The sequence below is a fragment of the Schistocerca serialis genome, chromosome 7 (genome assembly GCF_023864345.2).
Source record: "Schistocerca serialis cubense isolate TAMUIC-IGC-003099 chromosome 7, iqSchSeri2.2, whole genome shotgun sequence".
Lineage (NCBI taxonomy): Eukaryota > Metazoa > Arthropoda > Insecta > Orthoptera > Acrididae > Schistocerca > Schistocerca serialis.
The window spans coordinates 490,204,705-490,217,003 of NC_064644.1; the positions used below are offsets into that span (position 1 = coordinate 490,204,705).

At 38.2% G+C, this 12,299-nt stretch overlaps 1 protein-coding gene across 1 annotated transcript in view; it reads right to left on the reverse strand.

The window, feature by feature from the left end:
• The window catches only part of LOC126412331 (F-box/WD repeat-containing protein 2-like), a 113,288-nt gene that overhangs the window by 53,710 nt on the left and 47,279 nt on the right, over window positions 1-12,299 (reverse strand). The window contains exon 3 of the mRNA XM_050081855.1: window positions 5,698-5,924. Coding sequence (XP_049937812.1) covers window positions 5,698-5,924 — 227 coding nt within the window. The remainder of the gene's footprint in view (window positions 1-5,697; window positions 5,925-12,299) is intronic.

The following is a 12,299-nucleotide window of genomic DNA, read 5'->3' on the forward strand; positions in this document are numbered from 1 at the left end:
ACAAAAATCAAAAGTGCGATGACCAAAACAGTAGAACAAGAAATTAAGTACTTTTGAGAAAACACAACAAAGACACAATGAGTGAGAATGGGGTTGATAAAGAAAATGGAAGAAAGAAGAAAATATAAAAACAAAGGAAAGAAGAATAATCACACTATGAATAATAAGTTGAGTAGGGAGACAGAAAAAGCAAGGTAGCATTGATTGGATATATACAGTAAAGGAGAAACCAGTTCTAACCACTGAAATGAATCAGAAACTTTATTCACAGTTCAGCATGTTATGTGCTGAATCATTTGGAGCCACAACAAAGGGATTAAATGTCATGGGTGCTCAATAAGTTTCCGAAAGTCCTCACCAACAGACTTTACATGAATAATAAGATCCAGTACAAAATCCAGTTGACTGATGATGTTCTAGTTCATCAATCACCCTACAGGTCACCCCCCCCCCCCCCCCTCCAAGACAAAGAGCCTGCATGCTCTAATATACTGTATGTTGCATGAAGAGGTCATTAAGACCTTCTACCTTCCCCAATACATCACCAATGTTCTTGGTTCCTAAGAGCATAAGGGGGAATTCTGGCCAGCAGTTGATTACAGTAGACCTGTAGTTTATGCTATGTGTCTTTATTTAAATCCATTAAGCTTTGTTATAATATTTCTTATAATGACAAAGATGTCTTCTTATTAAAAAATTTTCAGTCTCGTTTAAATAAAGTGCATAAATTAAAGGTGAAAGATGTTTTCTCTGAACCTTGCCTAGCTGTTCCACTTTCCCTTGGTCCTGTTTCTAAAACTGTTACTACATTCTGATTGATCACGTCAGGTAGGAAATGACTTTACCAGAAATTCTAGAAATAAATAATTTTATGACCGAGTTTTAAATGAACAAAAACAAATTCCTTTAGGTTTCCTTTTGTTCTTAAACTCACATAAACAACCATTTTAGTAGGATCAGTGAAAACCATCTGTTGTAAGTCTTATGATACCCGTTTCCAATCCTCATTTTGAGGACTTTGAATTCTTGCATTTAACAAAATTCAATGCATGAAAGTCTTTATTTAGGTAGACCTTGGCTCTCTTCACGTGATAAATGATGTCAGTTTCGCCACAAAAATTGCCAAGATTATTGCTTCATGTTTACAGTTCCAAAAATGAAAATGAAATGATTGTATGGCATTGATGGCCTCGAGGCCCCACCCATGGAATTTCGGCCGCTGAGTTGCAAGCCTTATTTCAGGTGACACCACACTGAGCAACTTGCACATTGGTGATGACGAGATGATGATGACGGCGGCACAACTCCCAGTCCACAAGTGGAGGAAATCTCCAATCCGGTCAGGAATCAAACCAAGGCTCACTGTATGGTAGGCAAACATGTTACCACTCAGCTAAGCAGGTGGGACAGTTCCAAAAATGTCTTTTCCAGACTGTATTAGGTTGGTGCATAGGTTCACAGTGTTTCTGTTTTGCATGTTGTTCTTCCAGTTACTATGAGTTTATTTATCAACTGTCTTTTTTTTATTTATAGGGTTCACTGTTGTTATTTGAGATTCCATATTGTCATTTGGAGACAGTGAGTGGATCTGTGGACACTAGAAAATGGAGTGCTAAGTGGAGAAATCAGAACATTTCTGACATATTCTCCTATTTGAGTTCAATAGAGGGGTGGTAGCAGCAGGGGCAGCCACAAACATTTTGCCATGTATGCAGATAATGCCATTCGACAGAACATGGCAAGAAAATGGTTTTCTCATTTTAAGAAGGATAGTTTTGACATTGGTGACTCTCCACATTCAGGAAGATCAACTGTGACTGTTCAAATGCATTAATCCACAATGATGCATGTCAGTGTAATCGAGAACTGGTAAATGTGATGAACAGTAATCATCCCTCCATTGTGCCCGATTTGCAAACAATGGGGAAGGTTCAAAAATCAGGTGTATGGGTACGACATGCTCTAAGCCAAAATCACAAAAATCAGCAGATGACCATATGTGCATCTCTGCTTGCTTGTCATCAAATGGCTCATGTACAATGGTGACCATTCCTATCCTGTATTGTTACTGGTGATGAGAAATTGTGGTTGGTTGGTTGTTTCGGGGAAGGAGACCAGACAGTGAGGTCATCGGTCTCATCGGATTAGGGAAGGACGGGGAAGGACGTCAGCCATGCCCTTTGAAAGGGACCATCCCGGCATTTGCCTGTAGCGATTTAGGGAAATCACGGAAAACCTAAATCAGGATGGCCGGACGCAGGATTGAACCATCGTCCTCCCGAATGCGAGTCCAGTGTCTAACCACTGCGCCACCAAGCTCTGAGAAATTGTGTCTTTTTGCTAACATAAAGAAAAGAAAGGAATGGTTGAGCCCAAACAAAGCAACAGCTCCCTGTACAAAGACATGTGCACTTCCACAAAAGACAATTTTATGCATCTGGTGGAACAGTGATGGTGTGATATACTATGAATAATCTACCTGAGGTGTAAACATCACTGCTGAAATTTATTGTCAACAACTGAGATGTCTTGCAGGAGCAGTCCAAGAACAACGACCAGGAAGACTGTCTGAATTGCTGCTACGCTGTGATAATGCCCAGCCTAATTCTGCTAGACTGACAAAACATGCTATACAGGAGTTGGGTTGGGAAGTATTTCTGCAACCACCTTATTCACCTGTTCTTGAGCCCTCATATTTTCACTTTTTCCACTCTATATTGAGCAACCTCCTACAAACTTCCTTTCTGGATGAAAATATACTCCAAACATCTCAATAAATTCTTCGCCTCAAAACCAAGTGATTTCTACTGTCACGGAATCGAGAAGTTACTCCAGCGTTGGCAGACTGTTGTAAATAGTGAAGGAGAATATGTTATTGATGAATAAAGTCTCTGTATGTGTATCTGTTGTGTTTATTAAACTTATGGGAAAAGGAGATCAAAATAACTGATGATGGTCGAAGTAGAGAGGATATAAAATGCATACTGGCAATGGCAAGGAAAGCGTTTCTGAAGAAGAGAAATTTGTTAACATCGAGTATAGATTTAAGGATCAGGAAGTCGTTTCTGAAAGTATTTGTATGGAGTGTAGCCATGTATGGAAGTGAAACATGGACGATAAATAGTTTGGACAAGAAGAGAATAGAAGCTTTCGAAATGTGGTGCTACAGAAGAATGCTGAAGATTAGATGGGTAGAGCACATAACTAATGAGGAGGTATTGAATAGAATTGGGGAGAAGAGAAGTTTGTGGCACAACTTGACAAGAAGAAAGGACCGGTTGGTAGGACATGTTCTGAGGCGTCAAGGGATCACAAATTTAGCATTGGAGGGCAGCGTGGAGGGTAAAAATCATAGAGGGAGACCAAGAGATGAATACACTAAGCAGATTCAGAAGGATGTAGGTTGCAGTAAGTACTGGGAGATCAAGAAGCTTGCACAGGACGGAGTAGCATGGAGAGGTGCATCAAACCAGTCTCAGGACTGAAGACCACAACAACAACAACACGGGAAAAGGCTATGAAATTATGAGCCAACCCAATATATGCAACTATTCCATAAACACCCACACATTGCACACAAAGTCATCACCATTATTGCAGGTGAGCTATTATACAGTACTCATCAAATAGCACAGTTATAAAAAAAGGTATATTACTTGTAGAATACGGGACCATTATCTAATTTATTATGCATGTATTTGTAGTTCAATCCCAGGGAGCTGATCATTACTGGATATATGTGATCTCCAACTACAACAGTGTCAGTGAAACTGCATCTGCAGGAGGGGTACGTATCACTAAAATTCACTTTCTATCTCAGATTATGTACGTGATGGTACACAAGTGATTAGGACAGCAGAACTGCACTTGATCATTGATTTTGAGCTTTCACCACATTGTGAGGGCTGCATATGTTGCTACCAGGTCTTTCAGGTATCATGGTATACAGGGTCAGAGAGAGCCTATATGTGTTCCTGAAGAATCTCTATCTGTACAGTTTCTGTGGTTCCACAAGACATCACCTTTGATTGCTGCGGGACTGCAACCAACAAGATGCTTATGAACTGTATCTAAACACAACAGATAAACATGAGGAAGTAGATGTGCCTGGCATTCTTCACAAAAGGGCTGTACCTTCCATATCATGTGTGGTCAAGTACTGTCCACAAAATGTATGGAATTGACTAAAATGGGGGTTGTACCTTGGAATCTAAATATAGGAGTAGACAAAAATATGGAAACACCAGAAGCACAACAAATTACCACGCCTAGTACGGTGTATGGAACCTATTGGCATTCAAAACCATTTCCAGTCATCTCACAGTAGATAAATACAGGTCCTGTATGGTTTTCAAGGAAATCTTATACCATTCTTCCTACAAAGTAGTGGCAAGTTCAGGTAACAAAGATGGATGTGGAGAGGAATCATGCACCCTTCTCTGCACATCAGGCCACAAAGGCTTAATAATATTGTGATCTGGTACTTGTGGTGGCCAGGTGAGATGCAATAATTCATCTTCGCGCTCACAAAACCACCCCTGGACAACATGAGCTGTGTGAACAGGGGCCCTGTCATCCTGGAACACAGCATCATTATTGGGTAGCAAAGACTGTATGATTAGGATGGATCTGATCTGCAAAAATGGTCACATAATCCTTGGCAGTAAGGCGACTTAGCAGAGTAACCACAATGCTTGAGGAATACCATGACATGGCTGCCCAGATCATCATTGCACCCCCTACAATGCTTCACTCATGGGATGTAAAATCAGCCAGACGGTGGAATCGGTGTGAAACAAGACTATCCAAATGAATTTCTTTCATTGCTTCACAGTCCTAGTTTTATGGCTTCAGCACAACATTATCCTATTATGAGCATTTGGTTACAGTGAGAGCTGGAATTCCTGCTCACTCTGGAATTCCCAGCTTACAAAGCTGCCTTCATGTTGTTTTGGTGTTGACATTTAGTTCTCTAGTGACTTTTGCAGCTGTCATTGTCCTATTTTTGTTACAATCCGCTTCAATGACTGCCTGTCATGTTCACTCAACACACACTTTCAATTGCAACTACATTTCAGATTCGCCAGAAAAAAGATTATTTTGTAAGCTTATTATTTGGAGTCAGCAATTTCACAACATAAAAATTTGATTACTACATAGAAAAAACTTTCAAAAAATCAGATACAGAAATAATTTTTTTTTACATAGAATGGAAATGATTTTTATTACATGTTTTATAACATAAAAATTCCAGTTATTAATCAAATTACTACATATCTGGGAAGAAAATATGACTACACATGTATGTACGTGTTTGTTATGTGTGTGTGTGTGTGTGTGTGTGTGTGTGTGTGTGTGTGTGTGTGTGTGTGTGTGTGCGCGCGCGCACACACTTCCAAGCATGAGAGGGATGAGAGGCCATACGTGGGCCCATGTGTGTGCATATGTGCAGGTGTGGTGGTTGTGGTGGTGGTGGTGGTGGTGGTGGCGTGTATTCCAAGATTTTTTTAAGTGTTAACACTACAATATTTTTATCAACTGTTAACACTACAACATAATCTGCCTAACTTCTACAGGTGACTATACAGTTATGTTTACATGTGAATATTAATTACCTTTCAATGCCAATAACACAAAGGCATGAAACAATAATAATTCTTAGTACTACATGCATCAAATACAATTATTAATACTTACAAGCAATTAACAAGTCCTTACAACAGTCTAATCCAGTTATCTGGTCTGAGCTTAAACAGATTGCTCTCACATTATGATGATGATATGCTGAGCCATTGGAAATAGCAGTGCGCAACTTAAGTGTTCTCAGACAAGCTGCTTTCCAGTCTCTTTCCTCTTTCCCTCTTTGCTTATTTCCAAGCAAAAAGTATTTTCTCCGCCAGACATCACTCAGTGAATCAATTACCCTGAAAAAAAAAAAAAAAATGAACAGTAATTACTTCAAATAAACAGCTTACAATAATAATACACTTGCTAGATATAATGTTTGGAGGACAATACATGCAGCAAATAGCTCATAACCACTACACAATATGTTCCCAATAAGTGATCTGCATATACAAAATCTTTTTGAAAACACATTTTGTATGCACTAGTGAATCTTAGAAGAGGTACAAAGAATGAGAAAGCGAGCTACACTCAGCAGGTAGACAGGCTGCTGTGGGGAAAGCAAAAAAGATAAAGCCCCTGCCTTTCTCATACTGTATGAATCAGGCCTGATATCTTTGTTATATCCTTCATAGTGCACACGCAAAAAATACAAAGAAGTAATTAACATTTGTTTCATGTAAACAAAACAAAGAAGGCAAGTCCTGATGGGTTTGAATTTTACTGAACTATGAGTCTAATAAGTCATGCTTACAAAATACTCATGCAAATTTTTTACAGACCGGAAAAATTGGTAGAAACTGACCTGGGTGAAGATCAGTTTGGGTTCCAGAGGAATGTACAAACATGTGTGGCAATAGCGACCCTATGACTTATTTTAGATGATAAGTTTTTAAAAAATCAAACTACCTTTATAGTACTTGTAGTTTTACAGAAAGCTTATGACAATACTGACTGGAATACATTCTTTGAAATTCTTAGGATAGCAGGGATAAAATACAGGGAGTGAAAACTTATTTAGAACTTATGCAAAAATACGTGATTGGAACCATATGAAAGGCAGGCAGTGGTTGAGAAGGGAGTGAGACAGGCCTGTAGCCTGTCTCCAGTATTATTCTGTCCATCATTGAGCAAGTAGCAAAGGAAACAAAGGACAAATTAAAGTTCAAAGTGAAGAAATAAAAACTTTGAGGGCTGCAGATAACATTATAATTCTATCTCAGGTAGCAAAGGATTTGGAAGAGCAATTAAATCAATAGCATTTGAAAAGAGGATATAAGATTAACATCAGCAAAATTAAATCGAGGGTAGCTGAATGTTGTTTAATTACGTAAGGTGATGATGAAAGAGTTATATTAGCATATAAAACATGAAAAGTAGTAGAAGTGTTCAGCTATTTGGGCTTAAAAATAACTGAACATGGCCAAAGTAAAAAGAATATAAAATAAAGACTGACTAGAGCATGAAAGGCATTTACAAAAATGAAGAATTTATAAACTCTGAATACAAATTTAAGTGCTGGGAAATATTTTTTAAACGTATTTGTACGGAGCATAACATGAATGATAAGTAATTTAGACAAGAAGACAGTAGAAGCTTTTTGAAATGTGTTGCTAATGCTGTAGATGAGTGAACAGAGCAGCTAATGAGGAGGTGCTGAATTGAATTGGAGAAAAAAAAATTATGGCGCAACCCGACTAAAAGAAGGGACTGTCTGATAGGACACACCCGGAGGCTTGAAAGAATCATCAATTTGGTAATGGAGGAAGTGTGGGAATAAAAACTGCAGAAGACCAAGGGAGAAGACCAAGCATGTTCAAATGTATGTCGGTTGCAGCAGTTATTCAGAGATGATGAGGCTTGCACTGGATTGACTAGCATGGATAACTGCAAAAGCCAGTCTTTGAACTTAGGACTGCAGAAGCAGCAGCAACAACAACAACCAAAACTGAATCTGAAATCACCTTGTACAGCAACATATTTAGTGATGTTACAAATTATTTATCATCAAAACAGAACACAGCATTCAAAAGAGCCTACTACAATCATATTTCACAGTGTTCTGTTGGGCACAGACAGGTTACAAAACCCTACTAGCCAGAAATTATGTGATTTATTCATCTCATAATAATCAGTCTTCAAATCATTCTATTGGATGTATAGAAGACATTTCAAGATTTGCAATAGTAATATTTTATAAGAGAAAATACAAATGTTCACATTATTTTACATACATTTCTGAGAAACAACTACAAAAATACTTACTATAATTTTCAGTATCCAAAAATGTAAGATACATAAGTCCATTGTTCAAACTGTGAACCTGTTTTCAATGAATTCTTCAATACACTAATAACACTTTTCTGCCAGAAAAGTGAAGAACAATCTTTACCTTTTATTTTATTGTAAATTTTTCACCTCATATATTCTGGTGTCTGGGCATAGAGTTTTAAATGGTTTGTGACAAGTTTAAAATTGTCCCTATGGTGGGTGAGTGCTGTAGTTGAAACAGAAGTGTAAGTGTCAAGTGCGTGTTGTTTTTTTATACAAGAAAGACACCACCTCATATACAGGGTGATTATAATTAAAGTTAAACTTTCAAACTGCTGAAGAAATAACACCACTGGTCAGAATGATGTCAAATTGCAAAGGAATATTATCGGAGAAGGGGGAAAAACGTACGGCAGAAGAAAAAAATAGTGTGAAAATTGATCAATAGATGACACTGTATGTGTCAGAATAAGCAAATGAAAACACCTGTCTAGTGCATGACCCATTGAAGTTAGTAAAAACATGCCGGTACGCAGCTTTTCCTCATTTTGCGCCTGCGATGTTCGCCACGACTGTGTCAATGGAGGATTGTGCTCTGCTTGTAAAGCTATATTACAAGAATGATGACTGTGCACACATTGCTCTGCAGAAGTTCCGGACACTGATGGGTTTGAAAAAAGGCGTTCATCTGATAACTGCCGTGTGTCTGGAGAAAATGATTCTGAAATTCCAAAAGACGAGTTCTTTTGGTGTGCAACGTGGTAGAGGAAGGAAATGAATTGATTCGACGTCAGTGGAAGCAGTGGCCACAGCAACGGAGGAGGAGATGAATGGTGGTGAGCAAACGTGTAATGCCCAAACATTGGACATACTCATGAGCAAGGTGCGTAAAATCCTACGAAACATCGTTCTCTGCTATCCATTAAAAATTACCCATGTGCATGAGTTGCTTCCTGTTGACCTGCCAGCAAGAGAGAGACCTTTGCTTTAGAATTTCTTGCTCTCTTGGAAGTGGATAATGATTGACCATGGAAGATTTTGTCGACAGATGAAGCCCACTTCCATCTGACAGGATATGTCAATACACAGAATTGTCAAATATGGGCAACGGAAAATCCACACACAAATTAACCAGTACCACTTCATCCTGAAAAGATCACTGTGTGGTGTAGGTTTATGGCATCACTTATCATAGGCCCATATTTTTTTGAAGAGACAGGTGCTTCTGGTCCTGTTACCTGTACCATCACTGGTAAGCACTATGGGTATCTTTTGTGCAAACCACGTCATTCCAGCTCTCCAACAGTGTGGATGGGATCATTTTTATGCAAGATGGTGCACCTCTGCACTTTGCAAATCCAGTTAAGCAGCTGCTGAAGCGCTATTTCGGAAATGCTAGAATTATCAGCCGCCATTTCCCCAGCCTGGCCGTCCGGATCACCTGATCTTAATCCATGTGACTTCTGGCTGTGGGGCTATCTAAAAGATGTTGTGTTCAGTGTTCTGACTGCAAACTTAGCTGCACTGAAGGCATGCATTTCACAGCACATTCTGAATGTGACCGCAGGAACACTTTGATCGGTTGTGAAACATGCTGATTCTCGATTTCAACTCGTTGCAGAAAATGGTGGACAGCATATTGAACATGTGTTGTGCCAGTCACACGGAAATTAATGATCCAATCTGATTTCGACTGATGCTTTTTATACGGTTTTTGGCCTCAGGACAATTAAAAACTGATGTGATTGATGCTTTTTATGCAGTTTTTGGCCTCAGGACAGTTAAAAACTGTTGTGAGTGATGCTTTTTATGCGGTTTTTGGCCTCAGTACAATCCAATGTGACATGACCTTGTCGTGGTGAATGGGCTTATGTAACTAACAGTATCACACCTGTACACCCATGCACACTGAGTAGTACTGTTTGTTTAATGTCAAACATACAACTCAGGCATTGCTGGATGACTCATTTGTCATTTGTAGTCAACCACTATTAAATTATGATGTTTACAGTGCCATCTATTGCTACATTTTGTAACTATTTATTTTTCTTCTGCCATACGTTTTCTCTCTTCTCTGATAATATTCTGTTGCAATTTGACGTCATTCTGACCAGTGGTGTTACTTTTGAAAACAGTATTGGAGTTATCAGTTATCCAATTATAATCTTTGAAAATAATTATGACGGTCTATATCGCAACGTACATTCATTAAAAGGTGACTGGTTTCGATCATTACATGATCAACTTCAGACCTACAGTCATTTTGATGGACAATGGCGGTGTACGGAGTAGGAAACATTGAATGATGGTAGTCAACTGCACTGCTGACTACTGTCATTCAGTGGCTGCTGCTATGTACACAACCACTGTCCGTCACAATGGCTGTAGGTCTGAAGATGATTATGTTATGATCGAAACCCATCACCTTTGAATAATTGTGCCAACTGTTTAGTTGACCATGGACATTCAACAGTTCCTGCTACATACACAGCTACTGTCCATCAAAATGGCTATAGGTCTGAAGATGATTATGTAATGATTCAAACCGGTCAACTTAATATAAATGTGCCTTGTGATCTAGACTGCCATAATTATTTTCAAAGCAGCAATTGACTATTTTATGGTGGCTGTATTTGTGGCACCAGACAAAACACATGCTAAAAACGCTAAACTATTTACTTTATTCACTTCCTATTTGTGTGTGCATCTCAATTTAAATTTTTGTCAAGGTCTAGGCCTAAGAACTTTACAATTTTGCTTCTGTGATATCCTCATCACTGAACATCATTTTTATTTCACTCTGTTCTAATGATTTAGTCTCAAACTACATTATTTTGGTTTTAGTTACATTTAGTTTTAGTCAATTTTGATGGAACCAAGATTCAAGATTTTATAAATTATAACTGATGTATCATCAGGAAATATAATTGAATGAACATTGATAGCAAGTGGTAGGTCATTTATGTAGGAAAGGAACTGATAGTCACCCACTACTGCAGCTTGTGGGACTCTGTGAGAAATTGTTTTCCAGTTTGAAGAGTAACTGCTTCAATTTGAAGTTACAATTACCCTTCGTTTTCAATCTGCTGAATACGAGTTGAACCACTGTAAAGCACTGTCCATGATTCTGTATATTAGTAATTTATTTAGAAGTAAGGAGAGGTTCCCAGAATCAAATGCTTTTGTCAGATCACAGAATATGCCTGTCACATTTTTACACTTACCCAATGTGTAGTGTATCTTAAGAGTAAACTCATTGACCGGATTTACAGTGATTTTTCCTTGTTGGAATTCAAAACAGTTTTTAACAGTTTTGTCATTTATAGTACTGAGTTTTTTATTTTGTTTTGCTGCAATCTTCCCCAACACTTTAGAGAAGATCAGCAGATGAGGGTTAGGGCAGTAATTCAAAAATATTTGAATAATGGTTTTATCTCAGCATATTTAATGCATTTAGAAAACAACCCTGCTTAAAGGTTTCATTTATAATAATTGACAGAGGTTGTGAAATGATGTCATACACATCCTTGATTACAGATGTGGGCAGTTCATTCCAGCCAGATGAAGTTTTGCTTTTAAAGACAATCTTCCATTTTCCATATCTCTTGGGAGAATTTCTTTCAAACAGTTTAAAAGACTTGTTCTGGTTGTTTTCTAAGCTTATAAAATTTGCCTTGCCTTGGTAAGCTGCCAATCTACATCTCACTTTGCCACATTTAACAAGAATTCATTGAAACAACTGGACATCTGATCAGGATTTATTATAATATAATTTTCAAAAATCTCTTGATGTTTGACTTTAGCTCCTAATTCTGACTGAACAACTGACCCCCCCTTTTTTTTATTTCTTGTTAGAGGATGAGTGTATTACCACAATTTTTTTAGATGTCAGTACAACATTCCTGAATATGGTTTTAGAACAATTCTGTTTGACTTTAGGTTACTGTGTAGCTGCCTCCTTCTGGCACTATAGGGGCAGGGGGGGCAGGGGGGAGGGGGGGGGGGGGGAGAAGGGGGGAAGAGTCACTGAATTCATCTACAAAAGAGTTTAAGAACTTGTCATAAATTCTAATGATTAAACTGGAGTGGTCTAAAGGCCATATTACAACACTTAGGTTAACACAGCTTTACTTAGCTGCTTTTTGGAGCTCAATAAACACAGCTGAATGATCCTTAAACACCAAGGTGGAAACAGTACTTGTTAGTTTCAAACTATTAGTATGCAATACAAAAATATTATCACTGTAGGTCACTGATCTACTGTTTTATCTGGCAAATTAATAAACATTTCATGTAGAGACAGATTTCTGAATTAAGTCACAACATTTTGCTGATTTATTACAGTCAATGAAAAGCGTCTAAGTATAAGTCCTGTTGGCATCACAATTTTATTCTTGGCTTCT